The 27,280-nt window shown below is 35.9% G+C and overlaps 1 protein-coding gene and 1 long non-coding RNA gene across 2 annotated transcripts; one reads left to right on the top strand and one right to left on the bottom strand.

The window, feature by feature from the left end:
- LOC124428843 lies at positions 1-7,200 on the top strand. The gene is made up of 4 exons (XR_006943297.1): positions 1-130; positions 224-299; positions 468-520; positions 6,884-7,200. It is a non-coding gene; the product is annotated as an uncharacterized LOC124428843 (long non-coding RNA).
- Positions 7,201-20,802: 13,602 nt separating this feature from the next.
- Positions 20,803-21,711, bottom strand: LOC124428616. The gene is made up of 2 exons (XM_046972877.1): positions 21,422-21,711; positions 20,803-21,316 (listed from the first exon to the last, which is right to left on the bottom strand). The coding sequence occupies exons 1-2, from the start codon at positions 21,709-21,711 to the stop codon at positions 20,803-20,805; spliced, it is 804 nt and encodes a 267-aa protein (XP_046828833.1).
- Between the last annotated feature and the right edge of the window lie 5,569 nt (positions 21,712-27,280).

The raw sequence follows: 27,280 nt of genomic DNA, 5'->3' as shown, positions 1-27,280 counted from the left end.
TTTGTTTTTAAAATAATCTGGTTAAATAAAATTAGATGAAATATAAATTCGCGAGTAGAGTCAGTGTTGGTACATATTCGTCATGATCCTGGGATAGGAAGGTCATCGTGCAAAAGATCAACAAAGACTTGTAAGTAAATTTCTTTTTTGACTTTTCTTTAATAATTTTATTGATCTTTTATTATATAATAATGATACAAATAATTTTATTTCCTTTTTTCAGGTTCAATAAAAGAAGAATCATTTGTCATCGTTCTGAGGCTGGATGCTCATCGTGCAAACGATCAGCAAAGACTACAGTAAGTAAATTTCTTTTTTAAACATTTCCTTCATAATTCAAAAAATCTTTCATTATAAAAATTAAAAAAAAAATCTTTCATTATAAAAATCTTTCATTAAAAAATCTTTCCTTATTAAGAAGAACAAAGTTATTATACTAATAATTTTATTTTTCTTTCTTTTTTCAGATAATCGATGCAATCATGCGGTGTTTTGGAACTATCGCAGAACTTCTTAAGTAGTGAGTGAACAAATTTAAAATACCTTCAGTGCTCATTCATGTCCGAATCAGCACAAGTTACTGGTTGTAATTTTTTAAATAAGTTAATGACAAGCACTACCATAAGCAATTCCTCTTTTGGATTTATTCGCAAGTGGCATATTTTTAATTGTCTATAACAATTGTGCATTCTTATTTTTATTAGCTCAGGATAGGATCTTCTTGTTTCATCGGTTTAATTTATTATTTGTGCTACTACTATACTAATATATTATTATTTATATCGTTTTGTATAGTAGACAACATATTGCATGAAAATACTCGTATATATACTATTGTACTATGTACTGGTACTTTTTGCTTTAGTCATTTACGTAATAATCATTAGCCTTGACAATCGATTATAGCAATTGGTACGTACTCCTTATTAATTAAGAATCATACGTGTTTGAGTTAGGGTATCGCAAGTGCCTCGGGGCATACTTCCTATTTGTTTTTGCACTCTGGTGATATGAGTTGTGGAGTGTGTGTATAGGAATGATATTCTTGCAATTTTTTAAATACAGATTATAGGTAGGCAAGTAGTACATCTTTTTCTGTATTGTCGAATATTTAATTTCAAATAGGTAGGATCCAATGAATGTTGTAATTTCTTTGAGTGCAAAGTTCCGTCTCCGGGAATTATATTAATTATATTAAGATACGATATTAAATATAAAATATTAGTGACGAAAAAAATAGTACTCAATTATGGTCAGTTACAATAGGAGTGAAAAAAAAATTGTATAAAGGTACGATAATGGTAGTGTATTATTTACCGAGTGCAGAGGAACTAACAATAAAATGAGAATGTATTGTATTAGAAGGTTTTAGTAAACGACAAGAATTACGGAGGATAGTTTCACTTTTATAGATTTACTTTTTGTTAATGATAAAGTGCAAGTACAAATAGTTCATAAACCTAAAATAGATCATGCGTGGCTAAAATCTGCTTTATATAAAGTTGGAAGTAGATATAGAAAATTCATTGCTAGAGACTATAGTAAATTTAGTTTAGATGTATTTATTAGTTTAGTGGAAAACAACAGCACAAGGCTAAGATATCGAAATAAATAAAAGAGCTAAAAAATTTGTGGATGACATAGTGGACGCATTGAACACCGTAGCATTTAAGAAAAAGTTTAGAATCCTGAAAGTATGGGAAGGTAAACAATGGTTTTTGGATGATATGAGAGTAGTGGCAAATACAAAGAATAAGGCTTATGAGAAGGCAATATACGAGGATATGGCAAAGAATTGGCTGTACTTCAAAATAAAATGGTAGAAATATATTGGTTAAATTAATTAGGTAAAAGAAAAAGGAATACCACGAAAATATGATAGATAATAATAAAGAAAATCCTATGAAAGAACTAATTAGAGGCGAATCAAGGGATATAAAAAATATAGATAATATAGATTTTGAGATATTAGGCAATAATAATGAATATATCATAGCTGATAATTTCAACATATATTATGTAACAAATAATAATATAGCAATATCTGTAAATACACATAAGTCGAAGTAACGTGTAAAAGGATAATGTATCTTAATGAAACTACACGGATTAATATAGAAAACTTTGAAATGATTAATATCTCTCTCTCTCTCTCTCTCTCTCTCTCTCAATTTACACACACATATATATATATATATATATATATATATATGTAAAGAAAGTATACTCTCTTCAGGTAGATATAAAGTGCGCAAAGGATATTCGGCCAAAAGAAAATGGAAATTGGTCGATACATGAGATAATCCTTTAAAACCTTTTTACCAAGGACTTTTTTGTCCCATTTTTTCCAAATCTGTAGGTTCAGTGTTATCAAAGAAAAAATTATAAGGGTCAGACACAATCTGGACTCATAATCGTTAGCACATAACAAATTTGTTTGTTGACGATATAGCTCGATGAGTAAGGCAAACAAAAAGATATACAAATCTCGATAGACGAGAAAACATTCATAAGATAAAAATACAACTTTTAAAGTACCTTTGAATAAATTGATGCAACAAGAAAATGAAGAAATCCAGACAGAAAAATATCATCGAACATCATAGACATGCGATTATTAGAGATCACTTCCATTAAAAGATATTCTGGATGACTAAAAATTGAAAGAACTGGAAAATTATACCCACCAAGAGAGCTTTACAAAATAATAGAGAAAGTATAAGGCGATACAATATACCAACCAGTCTGCAAAAAGCAATGGATAGTTAAAAAAATTCTGATTAGAAGCAATGAGAGCAAAATATGACAACTTTCTAAAAAACAACACATATACCTTGATGATTAAACCAATAGTTTAATCAATAAAAAAGTTTAATAAATTTGAGAAAATGGGACAGATCACTGAAAAAATTCGAAGATTGATTGCACATGGAGATCAACAAAGAAAGAAAGTCTATTAAGTTAAACATTTTACAAAAGTTAGTAGATATAAAAACATTAGAATCTGGCATGTTGTTTCGAAAAGACAATATATGTGCACCAAGCATATGTTCAAGGCTATTTATCTAAAAATATATACATAATCGAAGCAAAAAAGTTTGAAGAAATCTTTCAAGAAGAAAAAATTTGTTAACTAAATAAACCATTATATAGACTAAAACAGACAGATAGAGAATGGCATTTAGTAGGTTTTTACTAAGTAAATATTTGATAATCATTTTATAATTATACATTTCAAGAAAAATGTAATTAATTCATGTGTAAATTCAGATATGAACAACGATATTACTATAATATAATAACGACGTTGATAATTAGTTGATAAGATCAAAGAATTTAAACAAAATAAATGAAGTTAAGAGTATAAATATGCAGCGTAATGCTTAAAAAGGGAATTTTTTTTTTAAGATAACTATTATTGATAAAGAGATATGAGTTACCATTAAAGAATATTTACGTGTTTTTGTTAGAAAATTTTGTTCTCCATTATACCAGTCTATAGTATGTATGCTGTCTATAGTATAATGCATAGGATTGTCTTAGAACAGGAAGTAAATCGATGCTTTTTAACATTTTCAGAACATTCTCACTTTCCTGCCACATTGTTGTGAACACTTTGTAACTATTACACCCTTAAATCAATCATGCATCCAACTCTCATTTCCTCAGACATAAATCAGTTTAAATCAGTTTTCCTTGTAAATATGTCTTTTGACAAATTCTGTAAATCTTGGTGTTAGCCAGGTCTTGCTTTTTGATTCTTCCAATATACTAATCAATACCTAAATATGTAATTTCTATGGTGTAGCATTTGCAAGTGGAAAAAATGGTGCATTTGAGATATATTCGTGAAAATAAAATTGTAATCTAGACATGTCCATCGTGGAGCTTATTGCGTTGTACTTGTTTTAGAATTTTCAGCTCTTATTTTCGTAATGTGTATTCTCTGTTAGGGTTTTAATAGTGATTAGTGTATTCATTTTTAGTTCACTTAATCATAATTGATTGTATTATGTATTATGTATTATATTCAACTTTCGTCTAAATCGTATATATACGGGTATACATATATCAGGATTGTTATTGCCAAGCGCGTGGTATAGACACTCAGGCATTCAGTCACCTGAAGCCTTAGTTACGATTGAAAAAAGACTTGAAAGACAAAAAGAGGACATTCTGTAAGATTTTGTGTTGTCGAACGGACCGTAGTAGCATTCTACATATATATATACATAGATATATATATATATATATGTATACTCTTCAAATTATTTTGTGAGATCAATTGTTACAATCATTCCCTCTAAACCCTAATTTTACACATTCGTGTATATATATATGGAATGGGAAGATTCTAGAACTAGTTAGTCATGTGTGTGTGTGAGATTTACCGATCGACAGTTGAACGAAGCGATGGAAGATTCTGGAACAAATTAGTCTTGTGTATGTATGAATATGTGAGATAAACCGTTTGGTAGTCAAGGAGAGCGTGATTTATCTTTTAATGGATAATATCTTGAGTAGGCTAGATTATGAGAAAAGAATTATAGTTTCCAAGTTGTTACATTCTAGTTATAGTATTTTTGTCATTAAAGTTCGTATTAACAAAGATTGACTGATTCGAATTAGCCAGTTCGTATCATCCAGGTAGGGCTTCAAAAAATTTCTTACATATATATATATGTGTGTGCGTGTGTGTGTGCGCGCGCGCGCGCGCGCGTGTGTGTGTGTGTGTAAAGAAAGTATACTTCCTTCAGGTAGATTTGCCGCGCGTCTCATGACCCGCCCTTCCGTTGTCCTTTGTTATTTACAAATTCTTTTGTTACCTACAAATCGAGCCGATAAGATTTGGAAGAGAAACTGGCAGTAAGAAATAGAACGTAGAAGAGAAAGTTAGCACGAGAGATTATACGGATATTTATAATAGATAATATATAGTAAATAAAATTTATAAAACGTGAATAATAAACGTAAATTATCGTTTCTTTGTTCACAGGTAAGACTGATTAGCAATTAAGCATTAATTAACAAATAAAGATTTATTATTTTGTTCACGGAGAAACATATTTTCGTTTATCACCTCACATAATTAATCCGAGATATTATATGTATATATATTTGATTTATATTAGTAAAACATTTTCATTTTATTATTCTACGATTCAACGAAGCTCTATACACGGTACAGTGGAAACGTAGGTTTATTTTTCACTGCTCTTCGTATGTAGCCGAAGTTAAGTTAAATATGTGGTTTTAAAATTTTCAACTAAGTTCTAATAAAAGAACATACATTAAGGACGAACTTTCTATTGTTCTATTTTGCTTGGTATTTTTTAGGAAAGTTGTTTTGTTTTCGCATGATAGACAATTAGGGAAGGTGACTTCTCTTTCACTATTCTGTAATATGATCAAGGTACAATACAAATAGAGGTACATAAGTAATATTATTTTCTTGATGATTATTCATCGAAAATTTTATTTCATTTTATTTTAGGATAGTTATCATTATTAAATAAACCGCAATTATCATTTCCTTTTTATTTCGTGCTGTTTTAGTTTTTTTTCATTTAGTTTTTATTAATAAAAATTCAAGTAACCTCTTTTCGTTTACTTAGTATACGTTTACTTCCAAGGAGCTTTCTTTATTATACTAATGATACTAGTAATATTGCTTTCGCTTTATATCAGATCTTATTGTGCAGTTGTCTGTGTAGCCATGGATGAGTCGATTTTTGTTTCATTAAAGTAAAAGAAGAATTGTGAAGCTGACTGAGTTTTTACATTTATTTAAATTTGTTTACGTTTTGCGATTTCAATTAATTTTGAGGAACATGTGCATTTAATAGATTGCGCGCAAAACAATCTTAGAGTTAATGTTTGTTCGTATAAAGTTATATTTAACTTCCTTTTTATAGTCACATAAACTTTACAGGTAACTCTTTTATAACGATATAACACGGTATTGAAATTGTTAGATTTTTGTCTTTTCACTTATTTTTTTTATTTTATTTTGTTGAAAACAATTATGCGTTATGTGCATGAAATTAAAATTTCTTTTGTATGTTAACTTATATGGATTACATAGATAAGATAAAAATTATTCCTATTAGTCACGTCAGTGGTTTTTTATATAATATAAAAAAAATGTGAAGCAATGTAAAAAAAGTTTCGTTAATTAACTTTGTCTGTTCTATTCTAAGATCTGAGTCTCGCGTAACGGAATTTATATAACGTGTCATTTTTATGGAATGGAATATTTGTGTTATACTGTTATTTTAGTTATCTGTATTGGAGATAATTAACTTTTCACTGGACTGCAAAATAACACTGATAATAAATCTATTCATTTTACGAATATATTGATATATCAAAAGACAAAAATTGTAAAGATATGGATTAATACTCTTCAGTCGGAGATGTCGAGTTAATCGTTTATTCCTTATAATACCTTATAAATTTTCCGTATACCGTCCAAAAATATTTAGAAAATTATAGGATTTTAATCGTATCTTTTATATGTTAAAATTAACATATTTCTTTCAAAAATGAAGAAATTTTCACGTATTTTTTATTTTATTGTAAAATGTTTGTAGTTTTACGTGAAAAAGAGAGAAAATTATTTCTGTAATCAAAATATAATGTCCTTATATATGCTTAAATTATTAAAAAACTTGGAAAGTCGATATATCTGCTTTAAGATATTAAAATGAGTAATTGTGTTTTTGCTCAAGTTGCTGGTTAGTACTAGATTAATTTATTGTAAGTGTATATATGAAAGGATACGATATCTGCTCGTAACCTGTCTATTTAGATCATCCCCATTTAAAGAAGAAATACCTACTTTATATAACAAATATAAATTTTGTTTGTAATCTTTTTTCAGATAATCATTGCTTCTCAAGTCAATTTCGATCTACATCGCAAATGAGTATTTTGGAACCACCATAAAACTTCTTAAGTAGTAAGTGAACATATTCAAGTCGCTTTAGTATTCCTTATTGTAGTTGGGTTTAGGCCAAAGTATATAGAAAACTACAAATGCTTTTTCTCTATTATCTCTCGTGATATACAAACTTACTCTCGTTCATTTGCTTGACGTTCGATGCTCGGTAAAACTGAATTACTCTGCTCTGCTTTAATTTACCTTACGCATTTTATAATATTTAAATTTACAATATACGATACAAAATATTGAAATGTTACAAGCTACAATATATATATAATAATATATTACATAATATATATAATATAATTGTTACAATATTATTTCTACCATTCTTTCGACACTTACATATAAATTGAACATTTTCCTAATCCTACATTATGCTGACAATGAAAGTTTCGAATCGGCATAAGTTATTGATCATAATTTTTCCAATAAGTTTGCGAGCATGACCATTAGTAATTCTGTTTTAGAATTTTCAATTATGTTTATTCATTGTTTTCTTATATTATGCATGCCTGTTTTTATTAGCTAAGCTTAAGATCTTATTTTGTCAATTGAAAAATTTAAATTTCTCCACTTTTTTATTCAGTGAACGTGGTTATGTACGAACTCCAATGGCGGCTTTATGCTTCCCAATTAAGGGAGATTATTACTTTAATTGTTTGTATTTAATGAGCTTGTTTCTTTGCAGAATATTACGCATATTTCTTACATTTGTTTACACTTCTTTGGCGATTCGTCAGGCAGTCCCTTTGTAATTCGAAACAACGTATAGAACATTTTTTTTATGTTCCATATTCTTTACAATTTATCAGTAATAGATATTAGGTAAATCGTTTATATATGGAAAGTAGCATGTGGACAATGTGTTCATTGAGACAACGTCTCTATTTATACGATCATAGATTTAATATAATTTATATTGTTTAATTTTTTACCTAGCCTTCAGGGTATATTTTTTCGCGCCTTCGCAGGATGTATTTCTATAAATATTATTGACTATCGGGATAAATTTGTGCCTTGTGAAGTATTATTTCTACGTGATCAGTAAATGTTTCTATTTACTCTTCTGTATTTTTTTCCATGAGCCGTCGAGTTTTCATATGCCCGGTATTGGTATTATTGATCTTTTACATCTTTTGACTTGTTTCCAAAAAGAATTTTGTGTCTTATGGCTTGTGTTACTGGTGAAAGTGATTTCAGGAATCTTTAAAGAGTATCTTTTGTTATTGTTATATTGTTATTCTGGATATTTTGTATGTTTTTGTTTACTTCTTTGATTAATTTGTTTAATTTTCTTTTGTTTATTCTTGACTTATTTTTCTACCGCCTAGCTTTGTCTTGTCATCTTTATTTGAATGAAAATATTGTCAGGATATTCCAGGTTTCTTTTGGATGAATCATTTTGTATGGTTGTTATTCACGCGGTCTTTTGTATAACATCTTTATGTTGTTAACTGTTTCTCCAATTTGAAGAGGAGTCCTTAGCAGAATGTTACAGTTCAGTTCTAATCATACGATTTTTTTAATAGCATTTAATTTGTCTTTTGGTTACACAAGATTCATGACTTTTTATAAACGATTGATGTGTTCCAGTATGCAATTAATATAATTTAGTGGTCAGAGCTGAGTTCGTGCCACAACTACATTACCTTTCGTTTGTAACGACTTTATAGTTTTGGCATTGAGTCTTAGAGAGAAACTATTACAAAAATGTATAAATCGTACTACCGGTCAAATGACCGGTCGTGGTAGGTAAGACAGACTACAAATTTTTCTCAGAAAATAAACAATAAAAAAACAAGTGAATATCGAAAAATGTATCATACATATATATGAGGAAAAGTCGTAAAGTTTAAAGGCGATTCACTTACGTTGAATGTAGGAAATTCCAATTGAAAATTTAAAAACGGTCCTGGTAGGAATAGTGTTAAATTTTTAGTTACGACTGGACTTACCGCGGGATTGTATCTCTGTACAGCATGTTTCCACACTAACTGCACGTAAACTGTGCATGACGCTTCTTACTATGACATTAAATCGAAGTAGAGTTATAAAGGAATAAATTATAATTTATTTATACTTTTTTATGTAAAATGTTTGAAAAATACGCAAAAAACTAATAAGAAGACGTATAGTTTATTAATTAATAGTATAATTATATATGCTAAAACAAGGAACGATGCAGAATCACATATCACAATCATCACATTCGTACCGCGATCTTCTCCTTATATCATTTTTGGAGCACGTTTCAGAGTTTCGCAACGTTTTTTTGCTATTTATAATTTTACAGAATGACGGGTAATATTTATCTGTTAATCATTATGACTGATAGGCAGTAGATTTATCATGATTGCTATAATTATTGTTTAACGTCTTATGTTTTTTGACTATATCTTTTAGTAATTGAAGGTGAAATGCATGCATTGTCACTTTTTCATCTTGTACAAACAAAATGCATTCCAAACAGTCACATCAAGGAAAAAATATTTTTTGTACCATTTAGTACTTTTCTTGATGGATTCAACGTTAGTTATTATTTTATTTCTATTCTAATATCTACCGTGCCCATATTTGCAGTATAGTCCATTATGCAAGACTGTTTTTCGGATAACTTGCTTCATTCGGTAATTTAATCTTTTTGTGTTTATAAAATCTGCGAAGTGAAAAGTGGTCAGCATGTATACTTCGAGTTTGTCTTGCCATTTGAGCGATAACATATTAGGCAAAGATCGAAAACATATTTCACGTGCCTTTAATTTTTCATTCATGATAGGCATATCCTTTCTTCGATGTTGTTTTACAGAACGTTTGTTGTATTATTCTGGAGATAAGCGAACAAAGTCAGACTAATATACCAATTATTAAACATGTGTTTGCTTTTTTCCTATATTTGGTTCTATAATTGAAATTACAATTTCGCCTGATTTTTCGAGAAACTTTTCAGTTATTTTTGTTATCTCCGAATACCTGCTTGCATATACAATAAAATTTGAAACGTATCCAGTTTTACAGTCGCAGATTATAAAAGATTTGATGCCAAATCTATTCCGTTTGGATGGAATATTCTGTTTGAACGATAACCTGTCTTTGTATAATAATAAACTTTAATCGATGCATATGTTACAAAATGGATTAAAATTATTTTAAAATGAAAGGCAAGGATTATTATAGAATTCTCTTATTTTTACTAGCCTATTACTAATCTCACTGAAATAAGGCATTCACATGGAAAATATTTATCTATATCTATTTATTATGTATCCGAAAATGTCATTACGCAAAAATTTATCTTTTATCCAACATTCGGAGTAATGCTATTTTTTTAACTCGCGACATTAATAACCTAATTGCAAAGAAACAATAAATCTCACTCAGAGTTGCTGCTTGTTCATAAGGTTTTCTAAATGAACACAGAATTTTTATTTGTGTCCGATTTTTCTTTTCGATTGATTTGATTCTTCAACAATTAATAATATCAATTCTTCGGAAAAGAATAGCTCGTAGTAGTCTAATGGAGTAGCAAATCGATTAATTCGTGTTTTCATTCCAGAGTCATTTGAATTAAATTTATGTACTTATTTTTGTTACTTGATCACTATTGTTATTACTGTTGTTACTGAATGTGCGAAGTTCTTTCTACATAGTGGGATGTCAACGATAATTTGACCACAATTGATGACCCCGACGTGATCTTTATGCATCAAGAGTACCTACAAAAGGAAAAACGTATCGGCCTCAGCCATCCTGTCTCATCATAAAATTCGAGCCTCATGTTCAGAACACTTGAAAAAGAATCACAAACATCGAACACCATGTTAAGAGCCAACAGTATACATACAGACTAAAATACCTGACAGTCCTTAAGGCCCTTGATCAAGACACGATCCAGCTGATTTCAGACGTGATACAACAGAATTCAGCGCGAATCTGTATCCAATCTCCATGAATCAACAACAACGGCAAGTTAAACTCAGAAGATACTGACGACAAAGGAACTCATCCTGAACATAAAAATTAAAATAACAACGGAGAAAGGACGCTACGAAACACTGTGATAGCTTTACCCATCGCAACAGCATCAATAACAGCAACAATAGCAGGAAATACTTCTGGTATGTAGAACCTGTACAATTATAATCAATCAGGCTATAACAATATATTACGTGACAAATATTATTCGATGAGTAAACTTAAATTGGCGACGTTCACCAAAATTCGACCGGATCTCTGGTTCATCATGGCTGAGGCTGAATTCTCTACTTTTGGAATCGTTGATGATAAAGTAAAATACCTGACGGTCCTTAAGGCTCTGATTTCAGACTTGATACAACAGGAACCCGCTACAGGTAAAGATAAAACTCTCAGAAACGCGGTAATCTCACGACTCTCTGATTTCAGACAAAAACAAAGAAACTTTTATGTGAGTCAACGCTTCCAAATAGAACACCTTCTCAGCTCCTGCGACAAATGCGCAAATTGGCTGATGGTTTCGCTGATGATACCATATTGCACCAATTTTGGCTTGAACGAATACCAGCATATATCAAACCTTATCTGATTACCACAAGTAAACTTCCACTTGATGCTATAGCCGAATTTGCGGATCGTTTTTACGAGATTATGCCTTACGATCAACAGAATAACCGGGTTATATGTGGCAACCTTTACACGCAATCTTGCATCACCGACACTTTAAGACATTGACTCTAAGCTCATAGAAATTCAAAAATCTTTTGTGATGGAGATCAATGAATTTAAATCACAACTCATTCTACTGCAACAACAAAAGCAACAACTGCAAGTTTGACAATCTCCGACGCATCGACACCTACTCGCAATAGAATCTCCTATTGTCACCAAAGGTTTGGCAGCGAAGCAAAACGCTGCCTTGTACCTTGTAAATTCGCTTCAATGACAAACTGACAACAACAAATCAGGGAAACTAACGTCGCTGTCTTCAGTAAGAGCAGTGAAAGACAGTAATTCCAGACCAAAAGAGCTTCGACTATATTATCAAAGAGAAATTCTTGATTGACTCTGGTTCTGTCAATTCCATAATATCTGCAAAAAAGTTTCGTGAAAATAGAAATATCAACTCACACTTTATGCTGCAAATTCATCACATATATACGGCACTAAAATCATCAACCTAGATTTAAATCTCCGCAGAGATTTCTGCTAGTCTTTTATCATCGCAGACGTGGAAATAGCAATCATCGGAACTGATTTCCTAATTCACTACATTTTGTTGATTGATTTAAAGTACCAACAATTGATAGATCCTGTTTCTCATCTCTCGTCAAAAAGAAATGCAATGAAACCACAGCATTACGGCATTTCATCTGTAAGTTCAGATTTGCCTACTGAGTATGCTAAACTTTTAAAACAATTCGTTGAGATCACTTGGTCGATTAGCAAGCCATGTCTAAATTTAAAAGCACGTCCATTTACGCACAAAATTATTACGCATGGTCCACTAGTCACCGCACGAGCACGTAAACTAGCGGGTGGAAAGGCAGCGGCGGCAAAAACTCAAATCAGAGAACTTGTGAACTCCGAAATCATTAGATTCTCCAGTAGAATGTACATCAATTCTATTCATATGATACGAAAGAAAGACAACAGCCGGAGAACGTACGGTGATTATCGTAAACTTAATGGTGCTCCTAATCTTGGCATATAGTTCTCCGCTCATTCTTTCTGTGGATACATGATAGAAAGCATTACTGCAAAATCGACTGCGAAAAAGCATATCTTCAACTATTTGTGCACATGGACAACATTGAAAAACTGCCATCATAACACCTTGGGTTGCGTACTTAGGTATGCCTTTTTGTCTGAAAAACCCCACCCAGTCGTTCCAACGATTTATGGACGCACTTTTCAGAGACCTGGACTTCGTCTTCGTCTACGTGGATGGCATTTTGGTATTCTCGGACAATGGAGACTAATATCTGAAACACACAGATTGAACGCTTAAAAGACAACAATCTTCTTATCAATCTCAAAAACTGCCTGTTCAACCAAAAGGAAACAAACTTCCTGGGTTACACCATTAATGAACATGGTTACATTCCAACGTGCGAACGAATTGATGCTATTAGTAGATATCAGAAACCTAAAACTATCGCTGAACTTCGCAGATTTCTTGGCATGATCAATTATCATTGCTGTATACTTTAGGCAATACAGATCATGTTGCCTCTCAATTGTTACCTTAAACTGTCAATAAAAAATGATATAACCAAGATCACATGGATTCCTGAAGGCAATGAGGCATTTGAAATATGCAAAACTACTTGCAACAATCACATTGCTCGTTTTTTCGTTTTCTAACGGACCAATGACTCTCACAACCGACGCATTCGCAACTGCAATGGGAGCTAAACTAGAACAGCTGGAAGATGATATCTAAAAACCTATAGGGTTTTTCTCTAGATAACTGAGCCAGACAGAACAGAAATACAACACATACGATCGTGGATTTCTTGCTGTTTTTGCATCAGTCAAATTTTTGCTTCACTTTTTTGATTTCCGTCAATTTGTCATCAAAACAGAAACCAAACCATTTACTTTTGTCTTCAAACAAAAACTGGACCAAACATCGGAACGTCAACTACTATAGCTCGAATACATCTCATAATTTTTCACTGACTTTAGTCTATGTGAAGGGTGATGATAACACAGTCGCAGATACACTATCCTGCATTAATACTATAAACATGCCATCCATTCTCACATCTCTTGAAATCCAACAAGCACAACTGAACGACAATGATCTAGCTGATATGATCAGAGACACAACTTCATTGAAACTACGAAAACTCACACTAGAACCAGGAATGAACATCTATTGTGACATTTTCTCAGGTTTCATCAGACCATTCTTACCAGAACCATTACGCAAGACAGTTTTCAAAGTCATTCATGATCTTTCACATCATAGCGGCTGGACCACATATTTAAATTTATGCGAAAAATATATTTGGCTTGATTCTTAAGGACGCACTCAAATGGTCTAGAGAATATCTTGCTTGCCAACGAGGAAAAATTCACCGTCACAATAAGATCAAGCCAATACACATAGACGTACTTGATAACCATTTTAACCATATCTACTTGGACATCATCTTTCTACTGAAGGTCAAACACTACCGACACTGTTTAACCCTTTCGCGACGGCGCACCTGTACCATACTTTGTTGTCTTCCGCGAAAGCGCAGTAACACTTTCTCAGTAACACTTATAGCGATCTCTACTCATTATTCTGCAAAGATGTTGCTTCGCAATAATTTATTTTTGCTCCAATATTCATCAATTGATAATTTCTTCTCTCTAGACATTAGTAAGCAACAGCGATAAAACAGTACGGTTCATCTGTTTTTGTCCCTGGTTCAGGATTACTATTATTTCTTCGTCTCCAATGATTAGTTGTTTTTTTCAACAATGAAATCTATCAATTACTCATATACGAATAATTAGAAAAATTGAAAAAATTTTCCAAGAATCAAATATGTGCGTTTGAATTCCCGATTGTTGTCTTGTAAAATCATGAATGGTGAGCTCACAATTTTGAGAGGTCCATCTGATATCATTCGGATTGATGCTTTGTTAATTAACATCTTCAGTTTCATCAGATAATCTTATTTTACGAAATGGTGTATTTATATAAGATTCATTTTCATCATAACTATCCGAATCAGTCTCGTTCACCTGTTTCCGTTGTTTCCTACTGTTATAATCCGTTTTAAAAAGGGTAAAATATTTATTAACATTAACAACAAAAAAGTGAAATTGGAGGTTTTACCGATGTTATTAGTGATTCGGCTCACTCTATTTTTTGTAGCTTATTATAAGTTATTTAAATCTGATACACCATAAGCTTACAGAAAATAAATGCACTCTTTTTGTATCTTCAGAATTTTTCGAATTTTTAGCAAAATAATTTTGTGTTGCCTTTATTCGTATAGAATACTCTTACTGAGAAAAATTCTTTATTTCTCTGACAATAAAGTCTGTGCTGTATATTGTTGGCGATAGCCTTTGTAAACCAACAAACAGACTGCCGTATTTAGACGGCGTTAGCCGCTATTAACTAATAAATGACTTGGTTGTATAAGCGACGTCAGTCTACGTGGGCCAAAAAATGACTGCCGTATGTAGACGGTACCCGTTGCGAAATTGTTAACCATCATTGATCGTTTCACCATATCGTTTCACCCGTAGCTATACCTCTGAAGGACATGACAACGGATACCATCATTACTGTACTATACGAACATTGGATCTGTCATTACGGTACACCAATAAAAATTACAACTGACTAAGGAACTCAATTTGTGTGAGCACTTTTCCAAACTCTCGCTCAGCTCGTGGGAGCAACAAAAATCTACCATAGATCACCGTGAAATTCACGTCACGTTTATCAGTGGAGGAAATAAATATAAGATATTAGATAGTAACAGCTCAGTAATTTATCAAATATGGAAAAAAGAGCAAATTCATTATTTTCGTTTACATATATACAATGAAAAAACCACTGCAATCATTTACGTCTCGAACTAAAAGTTCCTGAATTACGAATCTATATGCTTCCCAATATGTTGCACATTGTTTATAGAATCTCTATTTCCTTAGTCTATAAAATCTAAAAGAAACTATATATTTTTCAAAAATTTAAATATTTTAGAAATTCTGATCCATTGACATAAAATTTGACCCGTATTTTCTTATTTTTGCCATAAAATCATTTGGCCAAAACTCATCCGTCAGAGCTTTTCCGTTATAGCTTCGTGAAACGCATTTCTTTAGGTTTGGAAATGTTCAAAAAATCTGAGCATCAGCTATTTACATACCCAACTTAGCAAACAATTGTTACTTCACGGACATAAAACATATATCATTCAAACGTGTATATGTAAACCAATAGTGGAGGTACGAGATTTATCTCTTTTGTCGCAAATTTCGAAGGGCGCCACAGTATACTAAACTTTTTCTTCGCGAAAAATATCGAAAAGAGCATTTACGCCATCAAGGACAATAGCTTAATCTACGGTATGATTTCGACCGATTTAAAAAAAGCTTGGTATTCATACATAAACTGTTCTCGAAAAAATATCATTTTTTGACAGAATTTTTTTCAAAGAAAATAAATCTATTTTAAAAATCCATCTGCAGTAAATTAAACCTTCGTCTTTAAAATGAGACTTAGTTCGTCAAAATCTGTCAAGAATTACGCCTCTTCTCTTTAATGGCATTAACACATTGTGTACGTTGCTCTGCGCACTCAACGCGCTCCCAAGGCCCGAACATTTTTTAACACTCCAGGTGCATGCTTGGCAAACAATAGGATGGGTATATGCACAGTTTTGATTTGCATTTGGTATTATATTTAGATAAATTATTCTTAATTATAACTATATATTTTATACTTCTATTTATTGTATAAGATTTTTTACATTTTAACTATTATTTACTTCACATGCTTGAATAATGTTTTAGAGTGTGATATCTAGTTAAGCATACTCCATTGTGCAATGGTGTTCTACACGATGTGCAGCAGTATCTTGTTTCACTCTTTTTTCCATTGGACGAACAAATTTTACATTTTTTGGTTGGAAAACTTCTTGTCTTTACTCGTTATTGGTTCAAGTATATGCTGTTTCATATTACCAGCGAGTCTAATGGTAGGTCGATGCGTAGATGATTTGTTGTATTTAAAATACTTTGTTCTATATTTATAACTGTATCCGTTGATTTTTCTTCCATCGATCATAATTTCATCACAGGAAGTAGAAAATCTATATATTTCATTTTTATTCTTACACGAATTATAAATCTTGAATGCGTTGAACAGGCCGTAGTTGATGAGATTAGAATATTACCTTTTTTGGCCATTTAATTGTTTTTCTCAATATTGAGTAATATGATAGATACCGATCAGTAAGCTCGACTCCGTTCATGTTTGAATTATATTCTGCAATGAATTTCTGCATGGTTTTATATTTTCCAGTACATTCAGTTATTTCAAATTTATGAATTGTTGGAATCATTCGTATTTCTCTTTTATCTTTCCATATTTGCAACAAAATATGACGTTTACGTTTGAAAATACTCTCCCCTTTTTTTAGATTTAACGATTTTATTTGAAAACATCTTGGCTATCTATTGGTGCTTATTGTGCCATAAATTCGTATTTTATTTTGTAATAAGTATTCAGAATTATTCAAAGTATTATAACAGTTATCCATATAAAGATGGTGCCAATATCCGAAATATGGTGTTTATCATTATTATTAATAATGGTGTAAGAATCGTTAGAAGAATCCTGTGGTTTTCCTCCTTGTCCATAACAAATTTCTATATTACGTATATATCCAGTTTGACTCTCCGATAATACTCGTACAAATATTCCATATTTAGTAATCAATTGTGGATTGTACGTCTTAAATCGTAATTTTTTACGCCAAGGAATTATGGCTACATTTAGCGACAAGTTTTGATGAGGAGTAAGAATGGTTTAAAATTTTTCTATCAGATAATTGTAAACAGGTTCTATTTTATAGAGTCTATTATTATTTTCATTCATTTCAATGTTGTTGTTACAATGTAAATATTTTGTAACCTATTCAAACTTGTTTCTACTCATTAATTTTGAAAAGATTGGTGTAGCCAAATATGGATCCACGGACCAATATTCTTTTATATTTTCAGATACTAGGATTATTTGAATGTCTTGATTTTTTAATAGCAAAAAATGCAAAACAAATGCACGGCTCCCATAAGCGCTGTTCGCTCAGGAGAAGCGTCTATAGTTGAGCGCCTAAAGCTACTTCACGTAACGATTCGCGAAGTAATCGAGGATGAGACGGAAAGCGTTGCGCGAGCATTTTCGCAGCTTCAGCGCATTCATCACGCTGGGCCACCTTAGATTATCGAACGCTACTAAGATGTAGAGTATCACGAGTACGTACTTCTACTCTCTCTCGTGGACGATCGAGCGGAATTTCAGTATCGTGTCATCCGTTGACTTCCCTTTCCGGAATCCGTACTGCCGATTAGATGTGATTTATTCCCTCGTGAATGTTTTTCGTAGACGACTTGACATTAGCTTCTAGATCTTGAGTACCTTTCCCGAGTACTCAGGGCATATCGGCCGAAATGATTTCGCTTCGGATTCGTCCTTTTCCTGGGTTTTTAAGGAGCGCTCTGACTGATTCCATTTTCCATGGTTCCGGGGAGACGCTCCACCGAAGACAGCCGTTCATTATGACCGTAACTTCCCGGAAGAGGTATATGCAAGCTCTTTTCAGAACTTCCACCTCGGTTCCATTCAGGGTCGATGCTTTTCAGTTGCTTAGGCTGTTGATTGTTTGTGCGACCTCGATATCCTTGAAGGCCTCGCAGTCCTCAGTCACGGGTTCCTGTTCCATAGCTTCACGAACGTTTCGCTGGCACTCGTAGGTGTCCACTTCGCCGTCGTCGGGTACGAGCGCTTTTAGAAGGTCAAGCGTGGCTCTGTTCCACGACAGGGGTAGATTGTCGCGCTGTCGCAGGCAAAGCGTTTTCTCGGGGGTGATTTTCCCGATACACATTTTATAAACCAGTCCCCACCGCTTTTCATTTCCCCCGATGGTAACTGTTCTCTTCCTGCTTTCCTTCCACGTGTGGTGAATGAGGAGGTCGTAGCACCGCTTTCGCTTCTTTCCGCTGCATTTTCGCTGGGTCTCGTTCTCTTTGAAAACGCTTTCGCGCGCTGTATATCTTTTTCTTCAACCTAAAGAGTTCCTTGCTCCACCAGGGGACAGAAGTCGGTCTATGGTGTTTCCTCCGGATGGAGGCGTAACAGGCCTCACGTTTTCCGTGACCTCGTGCATCCTCGCCTCCACCCTTTCGCGGTCCGTGCATTTCCGTGTGATGTGTTTCACTCGCACTCTTCTCACGAGTTCCTCGTCAATACTTTTCCAGTCGGCGTTGACGACGGAGAATTGGAGTTTTCGCAGCGTGTAGCTGTTGTTTCTGCTTTTCTCGAAAAAGAACAAAATGACATTGAGGTCGCTGGAGTTGTGACCCTCCTCAATTATTTAGTTCCTTACGAACAGCGCTATGTTTTCCATGGCGAGCGTAACGTCGATGTTCGAAGTTCCTCGTGGCGAACTATATGTTGGCGAGTTGCTTGCCTCGTTGATTACTATGAGGCTCGGCTCCGTTCAGCAATCAGTAACTTGAGCGATAGTCGGTCATTTCGAGCGTCTTCGTTCTTGCTGTGCCAGATCATCAATGTATATCGAGCAATAGGTTAAATATTTTTACAAAAATTCTAATGGGGATCTTTCTCAGCTGTCCATTCGTTAGGCCATCAGGGCCTGGCGCAGTATTAGTGTCCGGCAAAACCTGATAAATTTCGGCCGGCTCGATTGATATAAGTAGCGCTTTGTTTTCATTTTCTGAAACAGACTGTACTCACGGAGACAAGTTGCTTGATTTTGACATGAAGGTCTGTCAATAGGGGACCATCTCTTCCTTTCGGGATGTGTTGGGCTAGTATTACTAGTGTTGGAAGATTTTTAAGATATCACAAAGATATTTGCATGGATTTTTCCTCCATGCATTCTGTGTTATCGCGTATTCTGCCCTACGAGCTTGCCTCTTTGTCAGTCCGTTCTGAACTTCTCGAGTCGGCCGCCGGCATGTTTTCGGAGGAAATATCTCCAAAAGATAAGGATTCAGTTCAGCCGCTTTCTCGTTCTGTGACTTCATAGACATGTTCTTATAAATCGTCCCCAGCCTACCAGCCCAAAATTCGGGGCCAGTAAGCGGGTTTGATTTGTCAATCTTCTTAGAAATAGTCTTTTTAAGGTCAATTATTGGATCAACTGTTGCAACAAAGCTTACGTCTGGTTTCGTATGTGTCCTCTCCCGTAGCTTTGCCAAGTAACGTTGTACTAGGTCTTTATGATGCTGGTAGCATCTTTGACCCTTAATGGCTGCTTGCGCGCGGTTAGGAAAATACGGAATGAGAACCACATTCAAGGATTTAGCACCTCTTTGGAACAATCTTGCTGCATGCCTCGCGAGGAGGCTAGATTCTTCATCACTCCATGGCGCCTTCTTGATTTGCAGATATGATAGATAGAACTTTGCTATCATATGAATTTTTGTGCTTCCGCTGTTCATGCACACTTCTTCCCCTAGCTTTATATATTATATATTAAGTCCTGTCACATTCCTTTTTTTTTTGCCTATTTTTGCCTATTCATCCTCAGGAGAGTTTTATTTGGAGGGTGGTTGATGGTGGGATCCGGTAAGAAGAGACTGCTTGCTAACTATGACTTATCCCATTCGAGACGACGATTTTTTTCGAACTCGGTCCCCAGGAGCGAAATTTTTTTTTTTCTTTATTTTCTTCATTTTTAATACAAAAAAAAACATGTTTACTATGGAAATTACACAATTCGTAAGCGAATTCACATAAATACGATCATTGCACACCGGGTGTGCAGCTCGCTCCTCGGAAAATTTTTATTGCGAGGAACGGATTGAACACCATATGTGCAACGTAAGGTAAAATGAAAATACATCATTAAAAAATGTATAAACATTTATTTCCAAAATAGTTGGATAATATAAAATCGTTATTTTGCTTTCAATAATAAAGAACAGAATATTATGCAAAGAAAATTTTTTAAAAGTAGTAAAAAGTTAAAAAAAAATAAGTTGAATAATGAAAAAAGTAACATAAATGAGAAATAAATTTTTAGAAAAATGTCTAAAGATAATACTGTAATGTAACTCAATAATAAAAAAGAAAATATAATTTGTAAATACATTTTTAGGAAATAGTAAAGTAATTATACATTAGTTGTTTGATGGTAGCGCTTGAAACATTCTCCCAAACATAATCTAGGATTACCGATACAAGCAGGACAAAGGTAATTACTACGTTTATATTTTCCTTCTTTGTAGTACTCTCGGCAAATCTTTCTGTTTACATTCCTATTTTTATTTCTTAGTAAAATTCCAGGTAGGTGATCATTTGTTTCTGGTGTTGTCGACCTTCTGTCTCGGGGGTTTCCAATTAAGTTTTTTAAAATCTCTAGACGATACTCGTTAAAACTCAATGTTCTTATTGTCGGTGAGTATGTTTTGTATAAATTGAAGGAATTAAAAACCAAAGTTTCAACTAAATGAATCCATAATTTGATGTAACATTTAAATGTTTTCCTTGAGCAAGAATAATAAAACAGCATCTGATCTTTGCGATCTATCCCGTTCATATAATTGCTGTAATAATGGAACGCAATTGGTTCCAAAATATTTCGTTTATATTTATTTTCGTATTCTTTTAACGTTGCTTTGTATTCACTAGAAATGAATAACATGTCTCTTTTGTCTTTAAATTTACCTATCATTACATTGTTTTTGAATCGAGAAATAATTTCATTTTTTGTCAATTTTTTTTTTTATTACTTCCAAGTCTTAAAGTCTCCTTTCCTTGTCTTTCTAAATGTTCCTGTACAGTAACTTTTGTATTGTAGCAATTTTGAAACTATACCAAAAGAACTGTAATAATTGTCCATGAAAACAGAATGTCCCTGATTTAGAAAATCTTTCATCAAATGAAAGACAACTTTATCTACATGTCCTTTTCCACTTATATCGTCACCACTTCTCGTATATACTTTTATTCGTAACGCAGTACCAGAACTTTCGCACACAACGTATAACTTTACACCATGTTTGTGTTTTTTATCGGCCATGTATTGTTTAAATATTAACCTTCCTCTTTAAGGAACTAGAGATATTTCTCTCATTTTATTATTAAAATAATCTATAATTGGAATTATTTTCCGTAGGCGATGATCACTTTCATTATCCGACGAGAAATGAAGCGCTCGTAAGACATTTTGAAATCTTTGTTCAGTCATGCGTCGGGAAAAACACTGGAAACCAAATTGTTCGCTTTTATTCCAATAATTATCAATTCTTGGACATTTGATAGTTGCCATATGTAATAATAAACTTATAAACACCTTGAATTCAGAAATAGTTAAGTCCTTCCATTTTTCCTTTAAAACAATTTCGCCGTACTTGTTTGTTTCATTGACAATCAAAGAGAAAAAGGTATTGTCAAATAAAAGTTCAAAAAAATCGTACGGACTACCTCCGTTTGATAACTTTTGGAGGATAATTTACCCACAAAAGGAATTTTTGTAAGAGAACATCATCTTCCCACGTTTCTGTATCTTCAGTAAGCTCACTTTGATGCTGTTCTATTTCACTTTCAATGTCAGTACAATCGACCCCATCATTTTCTTCAAAAACCTCATCCTGTGTATCACCTAACAGTTCAATATTCACATTCATGTTTTCCACATTTTCTAAATCACCATCGCTATCCATGATAACAAACTTTCGATTCTTCTTTCTATTTCTTGCAAACATGAAATTATCACTTTCATTATCACTAGTTGCTTCTTGCATTCCTGATGTTCCTGCCTTAGGATCTGACATTTTAGGGGATAACTATAGAACTGTTTATCGCTTGAGAATTTTTTCTGTAAGACTGAATTATTATGCGTTGTCGTTGCTGGTCGGTTTATGTCGGGTAAGAAAGTATAGAGTGGTGGAAGCAAATTTCTTATTTATTCACGGAAAAGGATGGGTCAAAGAAAAGAAAAACTTATTATTTTAAGCCTACACAGCCTGCGTATCGCCTTCTATTCATACAGCCTAAACGAAACTTATTACCTTATGCCTTCGCTGCATGCGTATTCATAATATTTTACATGTAAGAAAGGCTTCAGATAATTTTTAGATTTTTTGGTACACAGTAAAACCAATGCCAAATTTTGTTTTCCTGTACTTTACAGATTTCATTAGTTCCAGAAAAATCTTATTTCGACGACTAGTTTACTCAGAATAACTTATAATTGTACATATAGGTCTACCTTCACTTTCATTTCGCCTTTAAGTTTTGCAATCCCAATGACTCGTACCCATGTAATACTCCTTTGTCCGTGTTTCAAGACGGGTTTTAAGAGTACCCAAGCAGCAGCGTCGCAGACCGGTATTACTGTGTATTGGCCGTCAGAGGACTCCGCCTGCCAACAGCTGGTCAGGCTCGGCGACGGCATTTTGAGCAGGCCAAAATGTTCAAACACTTAAAAATACTGATTATGCTGGCGAGTGATCGGCAACACACGGTGAAATTCATGGAGTCTTATGGGAACGGACTGGCGGATAGAAAGTCCAACCGCTTCCCGCTATAAAACTTAGTCTCTAGAATATCGAACGCATTAGTTTCCAATTATAAATTTAAATAAAGCATCCCCTTTCGGCTCTGCCAAGTGAAGGGCGACGGTAATTAAATATTACAAACATACCAAGACAAGGTAGGACTTCGTCTCTGGAACGATTTATCGTCACAGTACGATGACTTTCGAATAATTTCCGACCGTACCCAAGGGAAACCACGGGGAGGCCCACTCAGAGTACCACGATCTTTGGCACTCGTTCTGTAGGATGGCATGGGATTGGAAAGATAGTAGGTTTAGGGGAAAGAGTTGGGTGATGGAGAAAAAAAAAGAAAAAAAAAAATAAGGAGACGCGCTCTAGCATCTTCGACACTATCCAATTCGAGAATGGGTTTACCTGAGAAGATTACAGGGTCCCACCCCCACCACCAGGACTCCGACAATCTCAGCTGAACAGGACTTACGAACTAACAACCCTTGATAAGGAGGGTTTCCTTACAAAACTCCGCGAAGTGGGAGAAGGCATCGGCCGTTGGAACAAGATGTTTCGCCGCTTCAGGCTAATTCATTTCACAGAGGATTTCCTCCAGAGCCACTCTCTGGGGTTCGAAATCTGGACTCGCAGGTTCCTTCGGTGGTGATGTTCAGCGCCTTTAGTTTCGCCTTGAAGGCGCCGTGTCCTGAAAGAAACTGAGATGTATAGTGGTTAGGGGAGATGAAGCGGGCACCCATCCTTGTCTTGATGTCCGGGAAGTACGCGTGTGTGATCCGTCCCTTTGTGGAGAGCTCCCACCTAGATTGCCAAATCCTATGAATTTCGTCATCTACTCCTATTCTTACCGCGCGTTTGTTCTTTGCGCCTTCCAGTCTACGCGTTATGGTCCCGTTCTTCGTATTCTTTCTTATCTCGTAAAGCTTCCTACGTTTAAGGAGTTGGAGGTCGACCGGTGGTTCTCCCGCTATTACGCAGAGGGATTCAGTCGCTGTCGTCCGATACGCGGATGTAACCGAGATGAGGGCCGATCGCTGGGTCGCGCTTAGCCTTTTGAGGTCCCCTTCGGTGCAGAGGTCTGACCATCCCGCCGCTGCGTACGTGACCGTGGGAGTAAATACGCCTCGGTATATAGTCCGTAGGGCATTATGACGGAGCCCCCATTCCCTAGCCGCTAGTCTTCCTAATTTTGCGAAAAGGGGCCCGACCTTATCATTTAAATACCGGCAATGCTTCGAAACTCCTAGGCCTTTGTCAAAATGGATACCGAGATATCTAACTGATCCCTTGAACTTGATGCTACTACCCCCTATCTTTATAGTAGGTAGCCTACTAGCTAAGTCCGTCTTTTTCGACGTTTTACGCTTCCTATCTGGTCGGAGTCCCCCCCTTCTCCCTATGGGTTTTCTCTTTACCCAGTCACTCTTCAGAACGATAGCCTCCGTTTTCCGTTCTGAGATTGTAAGTTTCGCCGCGGAGCACCATTCCGTGATGCTCTTAACCGCACGGTTCCCTACCTCCTCAAGTTCCTTCCTAGAATCGCCGTCTATGATAACGAGTAGGTCGTCCGCGTACGCGATTGCGTTGATTTCCGATGATTTCTCGAGGATTCGAAGGAGCTGGTCAAACATGAGGTTCCAGCAGGAGGGGCCTAAGACCGAACCTTGTGGGCAGCCTCTCGAAGCCTGCTTAGAAATCTCATGCTCTCCCAAAGCTATCTTCACCCTACGGTCCGCGAAGTAGTTGGTCATTACATTAAAGACATTCCTCGTGCAGTCTCGATCCCGGAGTGCCTTGAGAACTAAGGGCCACCAGACATTATCAAAGGCTCCCGAGATGTCGAATAAGAGTGCAATGACGTATCTCCGTGAGGAGGCAGAAACGATTCGGCGCATCTCGACTATCGCGTCCTCGGTGGAGCGTCCTGGGACGAAGCCGTATTGTTTGTCCGACAGTTTACCCGGCGCGAGGGATGTTGCTTCTAGGCGCATCTTGAGCAGCCTTTCTAGAACCTTTCCTAGGATCGAGAGGAGGCATATGGGTCTGTAGGATTTGAGGTCTTCCGCGTCTTTATCTACGCCTTTGAGGAGTGCTCTTAGGGAGCCTTCTTTCCAGATGGATGGGAAGATGCCCCATCGGAGGCAACCGTTGAATAGGTCTACGAAGTAGGAGAGAATGGTGGCGAATGCTCTTTTTAGCACGCACACATCTATGAGTTCAATTCCCGGGCCTTTCCATTTTTGAGGGATTTTATAACGCGCGCCACCTCTTCCGTAGTGAAAGGAGGGGCGTCAACGGTTTCAGGGGCATCTCTAGAGGTGTTTCGCACCGCGCGTTGTTCGTTCGTATCTTCAGACTCGCGGTCATCCGGAACATACGTGTCGAGGAGGACTTTCGCTGTATCGCGGACATTCATTGTCTTTTCTCCGTCTTTTTTCAGGGTGTTAATCACCCTTTCTACGCGAAGTTTACCCGCCTGCTGTTTATAGATATATCCCCACGGATCTTTGTTACCCTGCTCCGTTACGAATTCCCTCCAACTTTCTAGCTTTGCGCGCCGTATCGCCTTGCAGTAGGCTCGCAGCGACGAGCGATAATCCCGCATCAACTCGAGACGTGTCAGATGAACTTTCTCTCGTTGGAACGCGCGCCAAAGTCGAGACACCGCCTTCTTCTGTGTCGTTAACGCTGACGTCCACCACGGGTTGAACTTCCGATGGGCCTTTTTCCGAGTCATCGATTCGGAGCACGCGATTTGTAGGACACTGGTGAACGCATTAGCTCGTGCCTCTACCTCAGAAGCAGATCCTAAGCCGCTTCCCTCCAACCTCGCCGTAGAGAGGGAGAGAAGACGCTCGGCGAACAGGTTCCAGTCAGCTCTCCTGGTGTTGATCCTCCTGTACCTCGCCCCACGAGCGCTCCCTCCCACACGACACGACTCAGCCTTCGGGGGTTGTAACGCGATTTCTATCGAATTGTGGTCGCTGGGCGTCCATCTCGATCTAACTTTCCATTGGCCTATGAATCGGCTCATGGATTGCGACGAGAGGGTAACGTCGATATACGAGGAGCCTCTCATCGTCCAGAATGTGGCTGCTTGACGTCATTGATTACTCTTAATCCGGATGCCCGGATGAGGGCTTCTAATTTCGAACCTCTCTCATCGGTGCTCTGAGGGCCCCAGAGAGGTGATCGCGCATTGGCGTCCAGCGAGATTATTACTCTCTCCCCCCTTAGGGCACGAAGTACCGTGTCCAGGTGCCTAAGGTGCTCCTCTATTTCGTACCTGAATTGGAAGTAATGCGAAACGACGTAGAAAGAGAAGCCGGGTGCTTTCACTTCCGCACATACGCAGTGCGGGGTGCCAAGCTGCGAGAAGAAAAGCAACGCGAAGTTCGGGTTGGTCGCCGCGATAGCAGACCATGGTCTCTCGTCCCGAGTGGCAGCTAATCTGGTTCCGCTGCCTAGTCCTATAATCTCATGTCCTGTCTCGTGCTTTTGGGCGTATGGCTCCTGCAGGAGTAACACGTCCAAGCGTTTATCACTAATCAATTCGCTGACTTCTCCCGTTACCGTTGTCGAACGCCCCATGTTAAGTTGCAGGAGGAGGATTTTTGAAAACACGCGTTTAGTGTGAGGGGATGATTTCACGGTGGAGATCGTGTCGTTTCCGCAGATTGTGACACAAGGCTCGGCGAAAGTAACTCGCGGTGCTTTGGGTTCGATGTTCACGCTTGTAACACCCTTGACTTTCTGGGTTACGCTTGTTTCTATTTCTACGAGGGCTTCCAACGGGGCCTCGCCTATTTCTGTAGTCGCTTCCGGTTCTAGGAGTGTGACTTTACTTTCCCCGACTTGTTCGATGTCTATCTCTATGATCGGTGGTAGGGGGTTATTTCTACTCGCTGCGCGTTTTGTGCTATTGCGTAGGTTGTAATTTTTCTTGGGGGCTGGGGACGTATGTTCCGTTTCTGGAAGGGTTTGCGGTGATTGCGCGCGGACATACGCTCGTGTTCGCGGACGCGTGGCTACCGGTACGCTATCTATATTTCGTTCTACCTGCCTATCGTTCGGACTGGA

Source organism: Vespa crabro, chromosome 13 (assembly GCF_910589235.1).
Source record: "Vespa crabro chromosome 13, iyVesCrab1.2, whole genome shotgun sequence".
Classification (NCBI taxonomy): domain Eukaryota; kingdom Metazoa; phylum Arthropoda; class Insecta; order Hymenoptera; family Vespidae; genus Vespa; species Vespa crabro.
Note: the sequence above shows the minus strand (reverse complement) of the source record. Positions and strands in the feature narration are given on the sequence as shown.